This window comes from Neomonachus schauinslandi, chromosome 7 (genome assembly GCF_002201575.2).
Source record: "Neomonachus schauinslandi chromosome 7, ASM220157v2, whole genome shotgun sequence".
Lineage (NCBI taxonomy): Eukaryota > Metazoa > Chordata > Mammalia > Carnivora > Phocidae > Neomonachus > Neomonachus schauinslandi.
Genome location: NC_058409.1, coordinates 118,867,976 through 118,890,760, shown reverse-complemented (window position 1 = coordinate 118,890,760; position 22,785 = coordinate 118,867,976). Strand labels below are relative to the sequence as shown.

The window sequence follows — 22,785 nt, the reverse complement described above, 5'->3', positions numbered from 1 at the left end:
TTTTATATTATGTTCCATCAATCAATTATTCACAAATACTTTTGAACATCTGCTGAATGTGCCCAACTGAATGCTTGGTACTTTAAGTACCTTAGTACAGAACTATGTGAGGTTGACTTTATGAGTAGACAACGTACGAGACAATTTTGTATTTATTTATGTCTCTCTCCTCTAGGAAGCTCATTTCTTAAGGTCAGAACGATGATTGCTTTCTTTATCCCAGAGCCCACAGGGCTTGATTCATAGAAGTCACTTAATAAATGTTTGATGAATGAATGACTACATGACTAAACTATGGTTGCTTATAGACAAGCATCAAGAAGGCATTCTTGCCTCTCATTCTCTTCCCAAGTGGCCTGTCTGGTCAATTGAAATTCCACCACTTTGATTTCATTTCTTTGTGGCTTGGATGTCCTGTTATTTGAGAAAATGGAAGCTCCCCCTGCTGGTAAGGGTTGGGGTAACAATCATAATATATCAAGCTATTATTACGCCCTGTTAATATGCTCAGGGGACTACTTTATTAGCTCAATTTCTAATTATGGAAGAAAGCATAAGGAAGCTCATGGGAAAATATTACAAAATTAGTTTAGTTTTGGTGTGTGTGATACTGAGGAGTGGGTCACACAGTAGAAATAGCTAAGGAGCGGTAAACATATCTGTCTATCATCAGGAAGTAATGCTTCGGCGGTATGGTTTCTGAGATCAGTTTCTAACTAGGAAAGCCAAGTTCTTAGACTATAGTGCAAGTTCTCTCTTGCCTCCCCCAAGGAATATGATGGGGGGAAATTGTAAAAGCACTGTTAGTGGTGAATCGGCCCTGAGTTGGAAGGTGGCCAGCCTGGGCTGAGCAAGTGCCTGTGGACTGAGGGATGTGGACAGGAGGCAGATGCATTTCTCCTGCTTCGGCACTTCCTCATTTAATAGTGCCAGCTCTGGGGAGTAGGGAATACCCAGTAGATTATGTTCTCATGCTCCATCACTGCTTTTACAATAGAAAGGTTCACAATAGGAACTGCTGTAACGAGAGGAGCCTGGACTCCGTGGTAAGGCCATGTTGCTGTCTGGACGTGGCTCTTGGCAGCCATTAGGGCACTGGGCATGACGTTCAACCACCTTGTCTTAGATTCCACACCTATCAACTGAGAATGGTCACAGACCTCCTGCCCATCTTGATTCATTCTGGAGAGAATTAAATGAACGGTAGAATGTCTGTAAAAGTGCTCTGAAACAGTTGCAAAATAATAAACAAATTTAAGATATTATTACAAGAAGCTCGTTAATGCAGCCTTAACCTGGACAAACCTAGTCGGGGTGCAGAGACATTCTGGTCATTGTAGAATACCTCCTGAACCGAGTGAAGGGAGTGGGTGCCCAGACCGTCCCCTCCCCCAGGAACCACCTGAGTGGGAAGCTCAGCACTAAACTCTGAAATCTTCCTCTCCGAGGCTTTCTGAACCAGCTCTCTCTTATCTTACAGGAGGAGTGGATGGGGGCTGGAGTTGCTGGTCCTCTTGGGGCCCCTGTGTTCAAGGGAAGAAAACAAGGAGACGAGAATGCAATAACCCACTGCCCAGTGAGGGTGGGCGATCCTGTATTGGAGAACCATCGGAAAGCAGCCCATGCGAGCATGAGGAGCTGGAGCATTTGCGGTAATAGCGGCCGGACCTCCTGGCAATTGCATAGAACGCAGTGCCCTCGGCAGTAAGCGTGGGATGCGCGATTGCCGCTATTCAAAGATTTAGAAGTTAAATGGCGATTTTTATCAGTGACTACTTGGCCTTTAGCAGTGGGGTCACTTGACGGAGGAAGACATGTGTGGCCAACTAGCACTTGTGTGTTTCAAGTTTTCCTGACACAGATGTTACAAAAGGCTGGGTAACTGGGAGGCCATCTGGCCAAGGAGATCTGAGCAGCTTTGGCATCAAGCAGATCCGCCACCTACTTGCTGGGTGACCTTGGGCAAGTTACTTGCCACACCTCTAAAATTAGTATAATCATAGAAGGTAAAACAATGGTAGGGTGTTGTCAGAATTAAATGAGATTCAGCACAGAAAGTGATCAGCACAGTGCCTGGCACATAGTAAGCATTCATTAATAGTTGTATTACTTTTCAGATATACCAATCCTATTCATTCATTCATTCATTCATTCATTCAGGAGTAAGCATAAAGCCAGATGCTGGAGATGGCTAATATCAAGACTGATTAGCCCAGCTGTCTGACACCAACTTCTCATTTGCCAGGACCTTGCAAAAGCTATCTCAAAATGCTTAGTTGATGAATTATACCCATCGGTCAGAATTATTCAGGCCACACCTTACTGTTTTACACTGTCTTTACTAACCTCTTTTGATCAGGGATTGGCAAAACATTCTAGTAAGATAATTGGAAGGTCATGTGAGTTGAAGAAAGCTATAAGATAGTTAGGTATCTGGTAGAAGCATAGGGAGGTGGGATGCCTTTTTCCTAGGTATTTGGTGCTTCATAATCCAACAATAATGAATATCTCATGACCAGGAGGCTGGTGAACATATGGAATTATGGTAGGAGGAAAAGATGAGGGTCTCCATTGGAGAAGGCCTCTGCCTGAGTTGCCATATTTCCCCTGCCTCTGGACAGAAAGCTGGAGGGAAAGGAGCATCCTAAGGAAGGCATTGAAGGAATTCTCGCTCTTCTTGGTGCTTAGAGGGGAAATCTCCTCCTGTTCCATACAAAGAGGAAAATTACAACCAAGACTTCACACTTGTGAGTTTCCTCAGAATATGGCAAGCGTATAAGGAACTCAGCTGAGGAGGAGGCAACACTCAGAGGCCATTTGTCATGTTTTCCCTCAGATTTCAAATCTCTGGAGTGGGGGAATACTGGTGGCATGCTAGTTTTGGGGGAACTACTGAAAACTATTGTTTAATGTTGGATATCACTGTGACTATTATCAGGAGCTTCGTCTAGAGATGGCCTTGTGGGAGGTAGAAAGAGCATGACTTTAGGAGCCTAACTGACTACAGTGTGAATGCAGCCTTGATATTTATTACTTTATAACCTTGGACAAGTCATTCAAACTTTCTGAGCCACTGTTTTTTTCACATACCTCTTAGGGCTACGGTGAATGTGAGTAGAGATAATGCACATTTGTAGAGCGACTGCCAAGGTACCTAGCACATAATAAACGCTCAATCAAAGCTCGTTACTATTTTTGTGTTACTTCTCTTGCAGGATCGGTGTTATTGCCTTATTTTTAATACAGAATTAATTCTGTGTTAAAGGCATTTCAGAAGCAGACAGCAGGAGAAAAAGTAGGTCTGAGACAGGTGACCTCTAGAAATCACATAAAGTAGGTGTGTTGTCCAGTGACTTCTATTTTCTTCTCTTTCTTTTTGTTCTTCATACTACTGACTTACTAGCTATTTTTTGGAAGCTTGAGTTTATATTTGAGTTTTCTAGTACAGGATATGATCAGATATCGATTCTGAGAATGGCAGTCACATCCACGTATTTATGTGAATGGAGTCCCTTCAGATGTAAACGAAAAACTCACTGTGCTGCAAAATATTTATTATTCTGTGGAAATCCATCACATTAATTATGTTTTGTTTCCTTTTCCTTTCAGATTGCTTGAACCACATTGTTTTCCTTTGTCTTTGGCTCCAAAAGAATTCTGTCCATCACCTCCTGCCTTGAAAGATGGATTTGTTCAAGTTGGTTATGGAAGATATATTATTTTCCTTTACATATATACCCTTTGCTCCAAGTTCTCTCTCTCTACTGATGTCATAATCTATTTCCTTCTTCCATGATGAAACAGAGCTAAAAATAGTTTATATGTGCATTTTAGTTTAGTGGTTTGTGACTTTTCTTCTTTGGCCCAAGGTGATTAGAATTCTGCAGAAGGCAGTAGATCTTCTGTGGTCAGGTAAATCAGTACTGCTGCCCAATGAAATTAGAAATGTAATCATGCCAGAGGGCTGCTGAACATTTCCATTTTGAACACTAAAATAGGAATCCATAAGCAAGTTCTTCAACAAAGAGAACTTTATTCTTGCCACTGAAAAATGTCTTTAAAATTTTTTTTCATAAATATGAGGTTTGGGATGAAATATTGGGTTTATTCCAAAAGCCAGTAAGACATTTTGCCAGTGTTGGTGAGATATGGGTCATTATACTTTGAGCAATTTTCTCGTTCAGGAAGGAACACAAGTCATCTGCCACTTGTCGTTCTAGGGAATTTTTTTGGCTTTGGGGCCATATTAATTCATGTTCTTCTCACTGCTTGTTATGATGAGGCTTTGGCCCCAAGCAGTGAAGTGTCTTTCTGGCTCACATAAGAGATACTGTCCATCAGGACCCTCTCAGTGCTGCCAGTCTTTCTTTCTCCACAAGGATTTGCCTTTCAAATTCCAGGCCCTTAAACATACACTCACTGACATTTCACTGAAGTTTCCCCAAATGTAGGTAATGGAAATGGAAGAGGTGTGTGTGTGTGTGTGTGTGTAGAGAGAGAGAGAGAGACAGGGGAATGAACCCAGCTTCTCTAACACTCATATGTCCCAATACAGTTACCACAATCGATAAAATTCCTGAAGGAAACATAGGCTTGGAGAACAAGGCCAAGCAAACTTGTGTGGTTCAGCAAATCGTGAACTGTTGTCCCAAACTCCAGTGCATGTGTGTCCTGTAAGGAGCCAGGGGTGCTGAACACTGCCCCACAGATGGGCTGCATCACCCAGGGAACTTAACAATAGAGATTGCTGCTTGTCCCTTATCTTCCATTTTTTTCTCATTCTGTATATTTAGGGTAGAGCCTGAGAGTTGTGTTTTTTTTTTTTTTTAAGTTTTTACTTATTTATTTGAGAGAGAGTGAGAGGGCATGAGTTGGGGCGGGGCGCACAGGGACAGGGAGAATCAGACTCCCCACTGAGCAGGGAGCTTGATGTAATGGGGCTCCATCCCAGGACCCTGAGATCATGACATGAGGTGAAGTCAGTTACTTAACCAACTGAGCCACCCAGGTCCTCCCCCCCGCCCAACTCTTAATTGCTACTAGTTGTTCTGATACAGAGTTAAGTTTGGGCACTGTTGAGTTCAACTTCCCCATATAGCAGTCCCCTTTGCAAGGCAAAGGGAGGCCTAGAGACTAGCACCATAACAAATCAAGTGTCCTTCCCCATTTTCTTCAAACCTCGGTATTAACTTGGGCCCTCTGTTTCCTACCAACTCCCATGATGGAGCCAGCCTGGGCTAGGACTGACAGTGAAGAGAAAAAGGCACCATGGGATTTTGTTCTAATACCTGGAGCAGAACAGGTCCAGCTTCCAACCCTCCCCTTGGGGTCATTCCTAAAAGATGAGGAAAGGAACTAAGAGAAACCCCAGAAGAGCATGATCACATCCTTAGGTCTTAGACTTCAAATTCTTCCTTGCTTCACTGTGAAAGCTCACCTCCTGGGATCACAGGCCAACACCATGTGCTTGAATCTGGCCCAGTCCCAGCAGCACTTCCCAGACAGGGTAGGGGTTGGAGGGTGGAATGGGAGAAGATCAGCTTTCTGCTTCCTCTAAACGTCATCAGTGAGAAACTTAAACTTTCATGCACACGCTGATAGGATCTGAATATTTCTGTCTGTTCCTACTGGCTTTTATTAGGCAGTATTGCCAATGAAGAGTCCATAACATCTTAGTGTGAAGAATTGACTGACAAGTACCTTTCCAAAATCCAAAAACAAACTGTCTTTTCCTGAAACATGGGGGAAAACAGTGACGTGGGCAGTGTCCACTAAAGTAATTTTAATAAATGCTTACGACAGTGCTTGGTATCTTGGGGACAATCAATAAATTATAGTAGAGTAGCGTTAATGGCTTTATTTCAATTAATGGTAGTACAAGTGTTGTTGATTAGGACCGTACAGGGAAAAATGTTTTTATAGATAATTTTCTAAATTAGTTATTTGAACTTAGTTTGCCTGATGATTCAAAGAAGCCATGATTGATAGGCCAAATATATCTAAAGAAACATTCTGTTAATGCACAATAGACATACTTTTTTCTCTCTGTCTCTCTTTCATTTCTGTTTAGGATGAAGGTGCGATGTTTCCTGTTGGGAAAAACATAGTATATACTTGCAATGAAGGATACTCTCTTATTGGAGACCCTGTAGCCAGATGCGGAGACGATTTACAGTGGCTTGTTGGGGAAATGCACTGTCAGAGTGAGTGGCCTTGGCTGTAGTGTATAACTTAAAATGAGAGAATCATGGGGAAGAGAATGAATCAAGATGAACCTCTGCTCACTGTGTGGCCCGTGTCTTGACCTCCCTTTCCTGAGAGGCTCATATGATCCTGTCCAGGTTTCAGTTGTGTCTTGAAAAAGCCCTCAGCGCTCTCTAGCTGATAGTGCTCCTGTTAGGGGAGGCACATTTTACTGCAATTTTAAAGTTTCTGGTGCAAATTAGAATAGGTCAGGGAGCTCAGGTCTGGCGCAGACCTTCAGAACATCCTCTATAACTCGATTTCTAGGGATGTACCTTCATCAGTGTACTTCTTCAAATGCTTTGGGTCCTATTCTGTTCAGATGTAGGCACCTGAGTACGTGCTTCTGCTAACCAAGCTAACGCTACTGTTGGCCTTCCATCTCACTCGTACTGCAGTGTAAGTTGGTTCGGCGGATGGATAGAGCTGTAGAGACATATTTTTCCTCTATCAGTTGGTCTATGCGATGTGAAAAAAGCCCTAGTGTACACATGTACATTTTTTTTCTCTTGGGTGTATATCTCCTAGTGAAATTTTGAATCATAGGGTGTATATACATTTAGACTTAGTAGATGCTACCAGTCTTCCAAATGGTTGTACCAACTTATATCCCTACCAGAACCTGGGAAGCCAAGATAGCTCTGTATCCTCACCAACACTTGACATCATCATTCTTTTAAAAATTTTAGCTGTACTGGTGAGTGTGTAGCAATAACTTATTTTTTAATTTGTATTTTTTTCTGGTGACTATGATGTCATGCCTGTTTTCATGTTTATTGGCCATTTGCATATCCTCTTTGATGAAGTGACTGTTCAACTTTTGGCCCCTATTTTCTGTTTGTCTTCTTCTTTTTGATCTGTAGAACCCTCTCCTCTTCCTCTTTGTCTTTGTCTCTGTCTGTCTCTCACTCCTGGAGTCCTTGAGCAGAAATTACTGAAATAGAATATAAACATTTCCTACCTTGGAGTGATAAAGCCAAAAGTTAGTTCTTCAAAATGTTTAATGAGATGCTTGTGCTTGAAGAGCTTTTTTCCTTTATTGTGAATCTACTGATAAGAAATGGTCCCAGTCTTTGTTCATCTTAAAATGTCTTTATTTAAAAAAAAAGGTCTTTATTTTATCTTTGTTTTTGAAGGATATTTTTATTGGGTAAGGAATTCTAGGTTAGCAGTTATTTTACTTAAGGCCTTTAAAGATTTTATTCCTTCCTTTTTGACTTCACTGTTTTCTAGTGAGACATTTACTCTGAATCTTACTGTTTCTGGTTTGAAAATCTTATGTCCAGCTACTTTTGAGAATTTCCTTTTTTCCCCAGTGCTTGGGTCTCAGAAGCACCTCCACTGTGATGTGCCTAGGTGTGACCTTCTTTGTCTTTACCCTGGTTGATATTCGAAGCACTTCTTGAATCTGGCTTTAATGTCTTTTGTCAATTTTAGGAAATTCTTGACTATTGTGTCCTCATTGACTCTGTCCCATTCTTGCTCATTTCTCCTTGTGAGACACAAATGATGTATTTTTTAGACTGTATATATTACCTACATTCTTTTCTTTGTTTTACATCATTTTTCGCCACTCTTTGTTCCATTCTAAATGATTTTTTTAGATTTTATTTTTTATTTATTTGAGAGATAGCGGGTGAGAAAGAGAGAGCACAAGCAGGGGGAGAGGCAGAGGGAGAGGGAGAAGCATGGGGCTCCATCCCAGGACCCTGGGATCATGACTTGAGCTGAAGGCAGACACTTAACGGACTGAGCCACCCAGTCGCCCTCTCTGTTTCATTCTAAATACTTTCTATTGATCTACCTTCCAGTTTATTAAGTCTCTATACGGTTGTATATGATCCGCTTTTAAGAACTGTTGTGTTCTTAATTTCATTTTCCAATTCTAGATATTTAATTTGTCCACTTTTCTATACTTTCTTATTCTCTGTTGAAATTCTGCACCTTGTTATTTAATTTTTTCCCAACATGTTAATCACAGTTATTTCAAGGTCCGTTGCTGTTAATCCCAATATCTGGACCTGCTGTGGATCTGTTTCTATTGTCTTTTTTGGGGAGTTTATTTAATTCTTGTCCTTTTGAATGTTAGATTAGTTTTGATTAAATGCCAGACTTTATGTGTAAAAAAATAAAGGAATCATTTGAGGTTTTGGGTGATGTTCTTCTCTTCCTATAGAAAAGATTTGATTTTGTTTCTGGCAAGCAGTGAGGCTGTTTTATGTCTTGTTTACCTTTATTCCTAGGGTGTGGCCATTAAGGGATCCCAATAGAAAGTCTGGGATTTCTCCCTAGGTTCCTCCTTTGTGATGGGAGTAGACTCTAACTCTTGATCCCTTAGCCCTATAAGATTGTTAAAAACTACCAGCTTTTCAGCCTCTGAGCTGCAGTTCCTCCTTAGTTTATCAGTCTTTCAGCTTTTTTTTTTTTTTCCAAACTACAGATACCTCAAGGAGAAAGGCATTACCAAATGTTGTAGACTTGTATCTGTTACATCCCCAGCAGCACACAACATAATTGGCTAAATATAGGCACACAATAGATGCTGTTTTTGAATTCATGAATGAATGGAGTTTCTGATGGAAATGGTAAAGAAACAGAGCAGGATTTTTTTTTTTTTAAGATTTTATTTATTTATTTGAGAGAGAGAGAATGAGAGAGAGCACATGAGAGGGGGGAGGGTCAGAGGGAGAAGCAGACTCCCTGCCGAGCAGGGAGCCCAATGCGGGACTCGATCCAGGGACTCCAGGATCATGACCTGAGCCGAAGGCAGTCGCTTAACCAACTGAGCCACCCAGGCGCCCCAGAGCAGGATTTTGTAGAATATTGTCCAAAGTCCATTAGAGAGATTGCCAAGATTTTTTTAAAAATCATAAATTATGACTTGCGTCCCATAACTATGCATGTTTCTCATATTTCTCTTTTGCTGTTTTCTCAAGTAGAAGATTTGAGCTAATGAATGTAATCGAGTGAGAAAGACTAGAGATGGAAAACCAAAGACTAATACTTGTATGGTTGTAAGGTTAAAGGTGGTTCTTTAAAACTTTCAGATAGTAAAAATATCTAATTGGATATATGTTAATGATATGCAGATGAATAGTGCTTTTGGGAAAATTTTGGTGGGACTTCACCAGACCCAAGAGATAAGTGGCAGCTGTGAAAATCGTGGTACACAGCAGCCTGGGCTTTAGGACTCTGTTTATAAGTCTGGTTCATTTTAAGTGGGCACATTGCTTTGAGGGTAGGGGTGGAGGATGGGAACTGTTTTGGTCTTCAGTCTTTCATTGGTTAATTACATGCCAGGCACTGTGGGACATGTCTTTCAGGGTATCCCAGGAGTGAACTTACCTCTTCGAAGCTCTTTGTCCTCTAATGTGAAAAAAGCAGAGCATGTGTATTAGCACTATTCAAAGCTATCATTAAAAAAAAAGATGGCTTAGGAAAGCAATGACCCTTGTATTCTGTTTTCTTTTATCTTTAGAAATTGCCTGTGTTCTACCTGCACTGATGGATGGCATACAGAGTCATCCCCGCAAACCATTCTATGGAGTTGGTGAGAAGGTGACCATTTCCTGTTCACGTGGCATGTCCTTAGAAGGTCCTTCAGCATTTCTCTGTGGATCCAGCCTTAAGTGGAGTCCTGATATGAAGAGTGTTCAGTGTGTGCAAAAAGGTGAGTAGCTCATAGGTCTGTCCAAGGACACCTGCACTCAGGTGAGTGAGGGTCCTTGTGACAGTCCTTTATGGCACTGAATGGACATAACTGCGAGTCATTCCCTCCATCCCTGCCCCTCTACAAGAAGGTCAGTTCATAGACTGGATAACAGACTCTTTTTCACATGGCACAGGTAGACTCATGGGATGCAAGGAACAGCAAGGAGAGCCCTGGTGATTCTGAAACTAACTTAAATCCTTCTTACCGAAGATTAGATAAGTTTTGGTGCTAAGAAAATAAAGGATTTTTAAAAAATAATTTCTGGTTTTCTCCAGATTTTTGGAATGTACTTTTATTAAGTACAGAGTTGAGTTGAAAGTTTATAAAAAAATCTATGTTTACTCCTGGGCTTTCAGAGAGTTTATTAGCATTATTGAAATAGAAAATTTAGAAGCATTTACACTTAACACTGCAAAGCAGAAGTTATTGAAAGCAAAGTGTTATGGTTTGTACAGATGTTCTTAATAGTGGAAATCCAAAAATTCAGTATTTTGAACACCAAGCAAATTAAAATGATCTTTTAAGAAGCTACGGTGAGAAGAGGTTTAGAAAGCCAAACCATTTCTTTTTAGAGGTATTTAAGGTAGGATGGATTTATTTTTAAAATCACCTCCTGTTTCTTTTGTTTGCATTTTAAAAAATAAATGGAAAACACATGTTTGTGACAATTAAGAAACAGGAAGGAAGGAAAACGCATTTACATTCCATTTTGTATGGTATTCTTATTTTTCTGGTGAATGACTTTAATCCAATGCTAAAATTTGCCTCTTATGGTGAGGATGAAGTACTAGATTCTGTGAGTGATACCGTCAGGTGAATTCGATGGTCACAGCTAAAGAGAGGGCAGGCTGTACAGAATCCTCTGCAGCTGAAGGTGGGCGTGGGCTGTGGTGTTAAACATAGACACTAATTGTCATCAGGAGGCAGCAGGGCCAGCCGGGTGCCCGCCATGCTGGTGCCCATGTGCTCATTAGCTGTCAGAGGTCCACAGCAGAGACAAGTGCTTTGTTTTCTACGGCACTGACACATCAATATGAATTTATCAGGGATATTTGAAGTAATGGACCTGTACCAGGAATTCTAAAATTAAAGAGAACAATGTACACTTGCTGAGGTTGCTCTTTCATTCCAAAGGAGATATTACATACTTGTCTTTCTAAAATGTCTGCTCCAGTCATTTTGTAGCACAATTCGGTATGAATTTTCTTCTACTCAGTAGCAAATTCTATTAAAGTTTCAGTTAAGGATATTTTTCAGGCCTGCGTGTTTTTCAGAAGACATGATGAATAAGAATAGTAACTTCCCTTAAAATAAGCCTATCACAAATAGAAAACTCCAGGTTTGTCAGCCTCCAAGGCTGATGTTTTAAAATAACTGCTATCAGTAGTCTTTTTATTTTTATTGCAGTAAAACAGACATAACATAACATTTACCATTTTAGCCATTTGTCAATGTACAGTTCAGTGCATTAAGTACATTCCCATTATTGTGCAACCATCATCAGCATCCATCTCCAGAGCTTTCTCATCTTCCCAAACTGACACTCCGTGCTCATTAAACACTAACCACTCATTTCTCCCTCCCTCCATCAATATGTAGTCTCGACGTAAAGATATATGAACATAACCAAGCTATATGTTTTTTTTTTTAAAGATTTTATTTATTTATTTGACAGAGAGAGAGATAGTGAGAGCAGAAACACAAGCAGGGGGAGTGGGAGAGCGAGAAGCAGGCTTCCTGCCGAGCAGGGAGCCCGATGTGGGACTCAATTCCAGGACCCTGGGATCATGACCTGAGCCGAAGGCAGACGCTTAACGACTGAGCCACCCAGGCGCCCCCAAGCTATATGTTCTTAAATGCAAAGGTCTTTGGTCTAGCTAATTCTACCAGTGATTTTTCATAAAGAAATTATAATAACTTCTAGAAAACATTTAAAATCTAGAATTTCATTCACAGGCATCTAGTAGGTGAAGACCAGGGATGCTGCTAAATATCTTACAATGCACAGGTCAGGCTCCCACAACAAAGAATTACCAGGTTCAAAATTCCAATAGTGTTGGGGATGAGAAAGTCTAATCTAAATGTACCAAAACTAAAGTTCAATGATAAAGTCATATAAATGAGTTCTGCATTATGCTTAGAAGTTTATTTGCTAGAGGCAGGGGAGAGGGGAGAGGGAATGCAAAGAAGGTGGTCAAAGGGTACAAAATTCCAGTTATAAGACAGATGGGTACTGGGGATGTAAAGTGCAACACAGAGACTATGGTTAACACTGCTCTATGATATATGGGTAGGCTGTTGGGAGAGTGGATCCTGCGAGTTCTCACCACAAGGAGAAATTTTCTTTTTTTTTTATTGTATTTTAGCGAGATGATGGATGTCAACTAGACCTACTGTGGTAATCATTCCACAATAGATATAAATCAAACCATCATGATGTACACCTTGAACTTCTACAGTGATGTATGTCAATTATTTCTCAATAAAACTAGAAAATATATATATATATATTTTTAAAGATTTTATTTATTTATTTGAGAGAGAGAGAGCACAAGAGGGGGGAGCGGGAGAGGGAGAAGCAGACTCCCTGCTGAGCAGGGAGCCCGATGTTTCTTTAGATATATTTGGCCTATCAATCATGTGAGAGGTTATTATACATCTTGGGGTACTAGGGAGTTCTCCATGTATAGATCACATTATGTTGCTTTCTGTCCCACTATAGACAGAGTGGGTAAAATGCAGTCCAGACAACAGTTTATAAATCGCAATTTCTTTTTTTTTTTTTTTAAATTTTATTTATTTATCTGACAGAGAGAGACATAGTGAGAGCAGGAACACAAGCAGGGGGAGTGGGAGAGGGAGAAGCAGGCTTCCCGCAGAGCAGGGAGCCCGACGTGGGGCTCGATCCCAGGACCCCGGGATCATGACCTGAGCCGAAGGCAGACGCTTAACGACTGAGCCACCCAGGCGCCCTTAAATCGCAATTTCTTAATGAAAGGGAGCCTTCTCCCCTGGCCTTGAGTTGAGACAAACATGGACTTAAATCCTGGCTTGGCCAATCTGTTAAACATGTGAACTAGCACCAATTTCTTAGCTTTTCTGACCCTTTGTTTGTTTCTTTTTTTTTTTTTAAGATTTTTATTTATTTATTTGACACAGAGAGAGCACAAGCAGGGGGAGCGGCAGGCAGAGGGAGAGGGAGAAGCAGGCTCCCCGCTGAGGAGGGAGCTTGATGTGGGGCTCGATCCCAGGACCCCGGAATTGTGACCTGAACCGAAGGCAGACGCTTAACCGACTGAACCACCCAGGTGCCCTTGACCCTTAATGTCTTTAACTCTGAAGTGGGCATCTGTTAAGGAGGATTAAATATCACAATAGTCAATGCTCACACAATAGGAAATGCTCAAGAAATGGTAACAATGAAATTATTTGTAGGGTACTCCTAGGAATGCTCTGTCTCCTGTAAAACGCTTTACAGCTTTGTTTTTCAACTGTACACATTTGTGGCAGTTGAGGATATTACAGAACCTGGTTCAACAATTAAAATAACATCTTGTTTACCACAAAGAAGCTCTTCGAATGACTGCATCTCCCTTATCCTTTTCTTTCAGAGGCCCCTTTGCCACCAGCAGTGCCCGAATGTCAGCGCTGGGAGAAACTGCAGAATTCAAGATGTGTTTGTAAAATGCCCTATGAATGTGGGTAAGCTCTGCTTTTGCTTTTTTAAAAATTTTTATTTTATTTTATTATTTTTATATTTTATTTTTATTTGTTTTATTTTATTCAAGATAAAAAAAAGTGTGTCAGTAGATGCTAGTCTCTCTGTTAGATCAAAGGTGCTGCTGACCAAGGGTTAAGGATCTTTGTTTGCGTCTTAGCCTGGCCCATCTACTGTCTGTTATTTGCCTGGGTCACCCCAGGCCTGGCAACCAGCGGCGTTAAGCAGTGTTCTAGTCCGTCTAGAGAAAGGCTGAAGGACTCGGGTACTGCTTGTTTTATACATGAAATGGGGCAAAATGAAAACACTGTCACTACTCGAGGATTTAGAGCTTGAGGAAATTAGGGTTGAAATTCCCTTGAAATATAAACTCTTATGCAGTGTTCCAACAGAGATAACAAGTAGCTGCTTTTCTGATTCTCGAAATGGCTGTGTCTTGAGATGGGCATTATAAGAATGCCACCCAGCTTGCAATCACTCTGCTGTAGGTGGATAGCTGAAGTAGGTACTAGATGTCTGGGTTATGGTCCTAGTGGGACAAGGGAGTCTGACTGCCTTAGGACAAGAGGAGCTTTCCTAGCGGGACTATTTATAGACATGTGGGCAGAGGGAAGGAAACTGCACGCCAGGGGGCAGTAGTCCCTGACTGCCAACAGCCAGGGTGCATATCCGTGCCCGGGGCCTGAAGCAGTGACAAGAGGGGCTTTTATGCAAAGCCGGAGACAGAGAAGACTGTGCAGATGGCAGCTGAGGAAGAGCTGAGTCCCTCATTTTAGGAACCTCAGAGAACGCCCCCCTCCTCACCCCCCCCCCCCCCCCCCCCCCCTGTGGCCACCCCCCCCAACCCCCCCCCCCCCCCCCCCCCCCCCCCCGCCACCCTGGAGTGAGCCAGGGCACTAAACATCCCTCCAATCTCCTGCCATTGATCAACTGCACCTGAAGCTAGAGGATAAGGAAGTGGTTCATAGTGTCAGCCTTCCTGGCAGTGGGGCGGAGAATGGAGAGTGAATCTGGAGAGGCAAATGGGAGAGATCTAAGCCCCCAGATTTATTGGTCATCTTTAAGTTTGAATCAAAACATACGATTACTGACCAATTACAGTTGACCCTTGAACAACACGGGGGTTGGGGTGCCGAACCCTTCACACAGTCAAAAATCCACATATAGCTTTTGACTCCCTCCAGAACTTAACTACTGATAGCCTACTATTGGCTGGAAACCTTACCAATAACATAAATATTTTTTTAAAAAAGATTTTTATTTATTTATTTGAGAGAGAGAGAGGGTGAGAGAGCACAAGCAGGGGGAGTGGCAGGGAGAGGGAGAAGCAGACTCCCTGTTGAGTAGGGAGCCTGATATGGGGCTCCATCCCAGGACCTTGGGATCATAACCCGAGCCGAAGGCAGACGCCTAACCGACTGAGCCACCCAGGCGTATATACTGTATTCTTACAATAAAGTGATCTATAGAGAAGAAAATACTATTGAGAAAATCATAAGGAAGAGAAAATACATTTATAGTATCAAAACAAATCTCTGTATAAGTGGACCGGCAGTGCAGTTCAAACCAGTGTTGCTGGAGGGTGAGCTGTACTTGGCTTTCAATTATTATTGTCCCCGAAACACACACCTAACTCCTTGAACACCTACAGTGGGTAATGGTGATTGTGGCAGTATCTTATTTTTTTTTCTTTTTTAAAGATTTTATTTATTCATCTGAGACACAGAGATAGAGAGAGAGCACGAACAGGGGGAGAGGCAAAGGGAGAGGGAGAAGCAAGCTCCCCGCCGAGTCAGGAGCCCGATGCGGGGCTCGATCCCAGGACCCCGGGATCATGACCTGAGCCGAAGGCAGACGCTTAACCATCTGAGCCACCCAGGCGCCCCTGTGGCAGTATCTTATAAGAAGTAACTTCTTTCGAGAAAAATATAGCCAAACAGTGTAAATTGTAGTGGTCGTCCACCCAGGGTGTTCTGACTGTGGTGTTATTTTTTTATGAATCATTGTTGACTTTGATTCACTTTCATCCTCTTTCCAACTTTTCTGATTCATTTACTTTATCTGTAGCCTGCTGTTTATAGACATGGTGTGAGCTTTCTATCAGATACTGATAACAAGGTGGCTTTGCCAGGTCTCTGCCCTTTGAGCTGTTCTGAGTAGTTCAATTTAAAGCTTAAATAAGCAGATAAAAGAAAGATACAAGGATTTGTTTTTGTGATGTAAATAACTCCAAGTAAATTTAGCTCTTGGTATTGAAGAAAATATTAGAGCTAAATACATATAAAAATAAATATAAACTCCATCTACCATACAAAAATACTTTGTTGTCTAAGCGTTCACTACAGTAATGCCTTCCTTATCTATCAACATTCAGGAAGGTGTTTGTTTTTATTAGTGACCTTTCCAAAAAGCCGAATCTCACCATTTTAGCATGCATGCTTAAGAAACAAAAAAGTAATATATTTTTATAGAAATATTTCTAAACTACTTTGTAAACATCAGTACTTTAAAAAATCCCACTGATTATGTTAACTTTGTTTTCGTTTTTTGAGAGACAATGAAAGACTAAGGAACTGGTCCAGGTTAAAGGAGATTAAAGAGACATGGCAACTGAATGGAGTGTGCGATCCTTGGACTTTGGAGAGGGAAAAAAAGATGTAAAGGGCATTTAGGGAACAGTTGACAAATATTGTCTGTGAAATAGATAGTAGTATTGTATCAATATTAAAAATCCTGGTTTTGATAACTATACTGTAAAAAAAAATCCCGTTGAAAAATACAATTTCATCTTCTCTTGAGGATTTGGTCATCAAGTGTTGGACAATGCCATACAGACCTGCTGGCCTGGGAGGACCTAATTTCTGCAGTCAACAGTCCCAACAGACTACAGTCTCTGAGTGTGTGACCTTTGCTGATTTTCTGCCTCCTTCCTGCTTGTCAATCCACCAGTGTCCTGAGCAGACCTTGCCTCCTCTTCTAATTTGCTGTATCTGATCTGCTCTAGTTGGAACTAGAGCAACACGAGACACCTAAGCTTGTAAAAATTGTGAGCAAATAGGAGCAAAATACGTTCATTTTGAAGATCCGAGGAGGGTGAGCCCCAGGCATGAAGGAGATTGAAGTTTCTGCTCCATCTTTTTGCTGTGGCTGGTAACGTCGGAGGCCCTGAGCTCAGAGCCTCTCCTTTCGCTTCTCATCCTCCATTTTGAAGACTGAAAATCTTCTAAGTAATGTAATTTTAAAAATTTGTTTCAGATCCTCCTTGGATGTATGTGCTCGAGATGAGAGAAGCAAAAGGATACTGCCTCTGACAGTTTGCAAGATGCATGTTCTCCACTGTCAGGGTAGAAATTACACCCTTGCTGGGAGGGACAGTTGCACTCTGCCTGTCCCCACTGAGAAAGCCTGTGGTGCCTGTCCACTCTGGGGAAAATGTGATGGTAAGGGGCATTTCATACTTGTAACTATAACAATGCGAAGGTAGTAGTACTGAGGTTTTTATTTTTTTTTTAAAGATTTTATTTATTTATTTGACAGAGAGAGACACAGCGAGAGAGGGAACACAAGCAGGGGGAATGGGAGAGCGAGAAGCAGGCTTCCCGCGGAGCAGGGAGCCCGATGCGGGGCTCGATCCCAGGACCCTGGGACCATGACCTGAGTCGAAGGCAGACGCTTAACGACTGAGCCACCCAGGCGCCCCAGTACTGAGGTTTTTAAAACTGGGCGTTCTAGTTTAGCAGCAAATCCAAGCAGATCCCTGAGGATGTGAAAGTCTCAGGCTGGTCCAAGAGTGAACTGTCCTTGCCCATAGCCTTCCCTGGGGAGCCGGGGCGGGGGGATCGAGTACCTAAGAGAACAAGAACCCATCCTCGATGGTCTGAATGTCCTCCCAAACCCTGGTGCTTCCCATTTCCCCTTCATGGTTCTTGCTCCTTGTATTATCCAGATTATGTATTCATTTTAAAAAATAGACTCACATAAAAATACCTATTTTTAAAAAAGGACATTTTCTTATCACTTTCTTAAAAGGAACTATCGCGTGCCATAAATATTAGGTAACTATAAAAATACATGTAGAGAAACAAAATAAGGTTGTAGAGTCTAGCCAGATGGGGCTGGCAGCTTGAGGGGTACTGCTTCTGTGGGAGAAAGGGAGTTTAAAAGATTTTATTTTTATTTATTTGAGAGAGAGAGAATGAGAGAGAGAGAACACCTGAGAGGGGATAGGGTCAGAGGACGAAGCAGACTCCCTGCCGAGCAGAGAGCCCGATGTGGGATTCGATCCAGGGACTCCAGGACCATGACCTGAGCCGAAGGCAGTCGCTTAACCAACTGAGCCACCCAGGAGCCCTGAGAATGGGAGTTTAGCAAGTGTTAGGGGAGTATTAAAAGCCTGTCAGTGCCAAGGTGACACTTTCTCCTAGAAGTACTCAGAAGAATTTGAAGACGATAGAAAAAGGAGTTACTTTTTCAACTCGTGGCTCGAGATTTGCCAGCACTACGTCCCAGTAGCACTTACAATGATCTTAAATAGCACCCTTGCATGGCCTTCCTCTCAGTTTTAGCTACACTACTAAGGGGGAAAGCCTGCGTGGCCGGACCCAAGTCACTGCCCTCAGTTTCCCCATCTGGGGAAATTTGGGAGCTGGACTGTGTGATCTGTGAGAGCTCTGCCAGCAACTCATGCCCTCCCCGTGGCCTGTACCAGCCGGGCCCTTTTCCTCTCGCTCCTGGACAGTTCGTGGCCCAAGCCAGGACGTACTGAACCCCAACCACTGGGTCACATTAGGATTGGCAGTCACCGGTGGGCTGGCCAGCACCTGCAGTGCACACAGTGAATTCCTCCCCAACTCATTTCTGGCTTATTTTTACGGGCTATATGGCGTTTTGCGTTTTATGCCCTGTGTCTCAAAGCGAATTGAATTCTTTTCTTTGTCCTTGTTTGAGCCTTGCAGCAACTTGGTCTTTGCTGAGGTCTCCTTATCTGTCAGGGGTTGAGGGATTTATATTCAGTTTCTGGCTTCCCTAGACAGCACGAGAGAGGACTGGGGAGCCCTTGGCTTGGAGAGAGCTGGCCCACGTGGGTCCGGCCAATCGGCCTGGCCAGCCTCAAATCCTGCTTATTCGGAGTGCAGCAAAATGCCTCACTTTCCCGGTCCTACTGCTTTCCCAGGGGGGGCTGGTTGCGGCCCCCGAGGCAGGCGCTTCTAGAGATCTCTGTAGAGCATCGTGATTTTGGAGGTTATGTGCCTGGACTCTCCCCGCTCCACCACGTGCCATTAAGCCTCCGTCGTTTATGTTTCCAGCCCAGAGCGGCAGGTGTGTCTGCAGAGAAGCCTCGGAGTGCGAGGAAGGCGGCTTTCGCGTCTGCGTGGAAGTGGACGGCGTGGAGCAGACGATGAGCGAGTGCGCGGCTGGCGCGCTCAGGTGCCGAGGGCAGGACGTCACTGTCACCAGCACAGGGCCCTGCGCCGCGGGGACCCCGTAGGCTCCCGGGCCCCTGGGCGGAATCCCACAGCCCGCTGTGGCTGAGTTCAAACACACGTAACTGAGCGCTTGAGGCGACTCTGCCCGCCGGGGAGGCCCCTTCCTTCTCCGGGCCCTGCACCGTCTCTCCTCAACTCCCAGCTGCGGACACCAGCACAGTGTCCCCCGCCCCCCGCCCGGTTCTGCCAAACCCGAATCCAGATAATAGGCCTTCTCTTCTTACGTAAAATGTCAGTCAGGATGAACAACGCACACGAACCTGTGCAAGAGCTGACTGTGTGTTCTTGGACACATTGCTCACTTGTCTGGACCTTGACTTTCTAAATCCGAAAATTAGAGGCTTAGACCAGAGAAACTCGAATCCTCCGTTCAGCCCTAGGATTCTTTAACACATGATTGACCCCACCCATGGGCCAGAACACACTGTACAGATGGATTAGGAAAAAAGGTAAGATGAGAGAGGTTGGCTTCGCTCAGGGAAGCTGAAGGCTTAGGGGACCTTGAATGGAAAAAGACAGATACAATTATCCACCCCAAGCAGCCGTCTCAGGCTTCCCCCTGTGACTCCAGCACCACATGCAGGGATCCGAACCCGGGAAATGTCAGAACCACTGTGCTATCCTCACTGGCACCTTCTGCCTTCTTGTCTGAGCACAAATACAATCCCCTCTTCTCTCTGGGGCTTTTCTCTAGGGCGTGTCAAGCGCAAGAACTGCAATTTGCCCCCTTTCCCCCCTTTTCTTTTGTAGGAAGCTTGAGTTCATGCCTGAGCTATTGAGAGATTGTGTATTTGACAGCACAGTTTTCTCGCATATGAATACATGCTTGGATTTTTCAGGGGGCCACACAGGTACATCAATTTGAGACATTGGCCTTCTATTTATTCCTTATTCATCTTTCTTCAAAACAAAAAAGCAGCTGTGGGAGATGAAATGAGTGGGCTTAAGTGGAATTTAAAATATGCTTTCATATACAAATAATAACTGTACTTTTCTGGTACTGATAAATACATTTCAACAAAAGCTTAGTTAAAACGACAATGATTAAAATCTCATTAAAGATACTATTCTTTGGAGTTTTTTTCAGCTGTATTATGTTTAATTTTAAAGAATGTTTCCACGAAGAATGGCTAATGTGTTCTTTTTAAATATATTTTTACTTTTTAAATTACTTTATGGAGGTATGATTGACATGTAAAAAGCTATACAAATTTTTTTTTAAAGATTTTATTTATTTATTTGAGACAGAGAATGAGATAGAGCATGAGAGGGTCAGAGGGAGAAGCAGACTCCCCGCCGAGCAGGGAGCCCGATGCGGGACTCGATCCCAGGACTCCAGGATCATGACCTGAGCCGAAGGCAGTCGCTTAACCAACTGAGCCACCCAGGCGCCCAAAAGCTATACAAATTTAATGTATACAACTCCGATGAGTTTGGGGATAAGTACGCATCAATCAAGACCATAAACATATCTATCACCTCCTGAAGTTTTCCCCCACCTCTCTTCTCATTGTTGTTGTTATTTATTTATTTTATGTTAAGAACACAACATAAGATCTTCCTTCTCAGAAAACATTTTTAAAAAGAGTTTATTTATTTATTTTAAAGAGAGGGCTTGCACGGGACAAGGGGGAGGAGCAGAGGGGAAGGGGAGAGGGAGATAACCTTCAGCAGACTCTGCATGCTGAGTATATCCTGAGCATAGAGCCTAATGTGGGGCTCCATCCCACCACCCAGGGATGATGACCTGAGCCAAAACCAAGAGTCACGCACTCAACTGACTGAGCCATGCAGGCGCCCCCCTTCTTAGAAAATTTTAAGTATATGTTAAAGTATTGTTAGCGATAGGCATTTTGGCTAACACATAGCTACAGCAATGACGTATAGTGGATCTCCAGAACTTCCTCATCTTGCATAACTAAACCTTGCTACTCTTTGACCATCATGTCCCCAAATCCCCCCCTCCTCAGCTCCTAGAAGCCACCATTCTACTACTCTTTTCTTTATGAACTTAACTATTTTAGGTTATACACATAAGTGAGATTATATAGTATATCTTTCGCTGTTTGCTTTATTTCATTTAGCATAGTGTCCACTACGTCCATCCATATTGTTGTAAATGGCAGGATTTCCCTCTTTTTTCTAAGACTGAATAACATTTCATTGTATGTATATACCACATTTTCTTTATTTACTCATCCATGGATGGACACTTAGGTTGTTTCTATATCTTGGGTATTATGAATACCTCTTCAGGATCCTGATTTCAATTCCTTTCGATATTTGCTCAGAAGTGGAATTGCAGATCATATGGTAGTTTTTTTTTTTAAATAATTTTTTGAGTAAACTCCATACTATTTTCCACAATGGCCATGCCAGTGTGTTCTTACCTGAAACCCAGGTCTGATTCAGGTCCAGCTTTATATACCACATTGTCCCTTGAATGAAGATTCAGATAGAATATATGGAAGTTACAAGGAGGCAGGTTTTGGGATGCCTGGGTGGCTCAGTTGGTTAAGCATCTGCCTTCAGCTCAGGTCATGATCCCAGGGTCTTTCCTGGGATTGAGCCCCACATCGGACTCTCTGCTCAGTGGGGAATCTGCTTCTCTCTCTCTCAAATAAACAAAATAAAAAAATACAAGGAGGCAGGTTTAAATAGATTGAAAACGATAGCGTTCAGAAATGTTTAATTGAGGCCAACTGCATTTGTTAGAGGTTATTAGGGAGTTAATTTCTATCCTGGGTAGGGGGATAGGTTTGAAAATGCCAGGACCACATGTAGATCCCAGAACAAAATTGAACAAGTAATTTCTTTGGGAGGAAGAGATCAGTATCCTTCCAATAACTTCTCCTCTTGTCTTACGCTAGTATAGAGTTAAACGTCTACTACTTATGCACCATCACCCTCCTTTCCTAACTAGTACAGAGGATATGGTCAAATTATCAAATGCTATAGGAGAGGTCAAATGAAGTCTGAAAAAAAACAAATTAGCAGATTTGACAACTAAGGTTTGAGAAAGAAGTTTCCCAGAGTTAATGAAGGAAAAGTAAGGGGTTAGTGAAGAGTTGGTGGGGAAGGAAGGAGCAGTGAATGAAGTTGTAGAGAGATGGCATCTTGAAAAATTAAATTTTGTGCCTTTTTTCTTTTCTGAACATTCTTACACTTGACCTTTCCTCTAGTAGAGATCTTCACAGTTGCTTATAAAAGAATTAGGATCATTGCAATGAGTCTGCAAGGAGAAAGTAACTTTCAACATTAAGTCTTTTAAAATGTTTTGAAACTTTGAAAATAAGCTCTTGAACATCTAAAGAGAAGGCTTTGAGGAAAGCCAGGAGGACTGTTTATACCATGAAAATTGACTGCATGGAGAATGTGGTAGGTAGTGTGAGAATTTCCTCTGCTTGCCCTTCCTGCTGCTCGGACAGGTGAGGGTCCTCTGGGTTAGAGTGGGATATAACCTTGGAGGAGAAGGCAGAAAGTGTTGATGTCAAAGTTGTCTGGACCTAGTCGGGGACAGAGGAGGAGGAAGGAATTGGCAGTTGCATTAACCATCACTAGCTTTAGGGAGCTATGTGCGAGCCAAGCCACATCCCACAAGGCTATGTGCGAGCCAAGCCACATCC

At 42.6% G+C, this 22,785-nt stretch overlaps 1 protein-coding gene across 1 annotated transcript in view; it reads left to right on the top strand.

The window, feature by feature from the left end:
- C7 (complement C7) overlaps positions 1–20,227 on the top strand; it is a 50,005-nt gene extending 29,778 nt beyond the window's left edge. The window contains 7 exon segments of the mRNA XM_021696498.2: positions 1,481–1,652; positions 3,610–3,697; positions 6,071–6,203; positions 9,722–9,913; positions 13,567–13,657; positions 16,929–17,113; positions 18,980–20,227. Of these exon segments, the coding sequence (XP_021552173.1) occupies positions 1,481–1,652; positions 3,610–3,697; positions 6,071–6,203; positions 9,722–9,913; positions 13,567–13,657; positions 16,929–17,113; positions 18,980–19,161 (1,043 nt within the window). The 3' untranslated portion in view covers positions 19,162–20,227.
- The last annotated feature ends 2,558 nt before the right edge of the window (positions 20,228–22,785 follow it).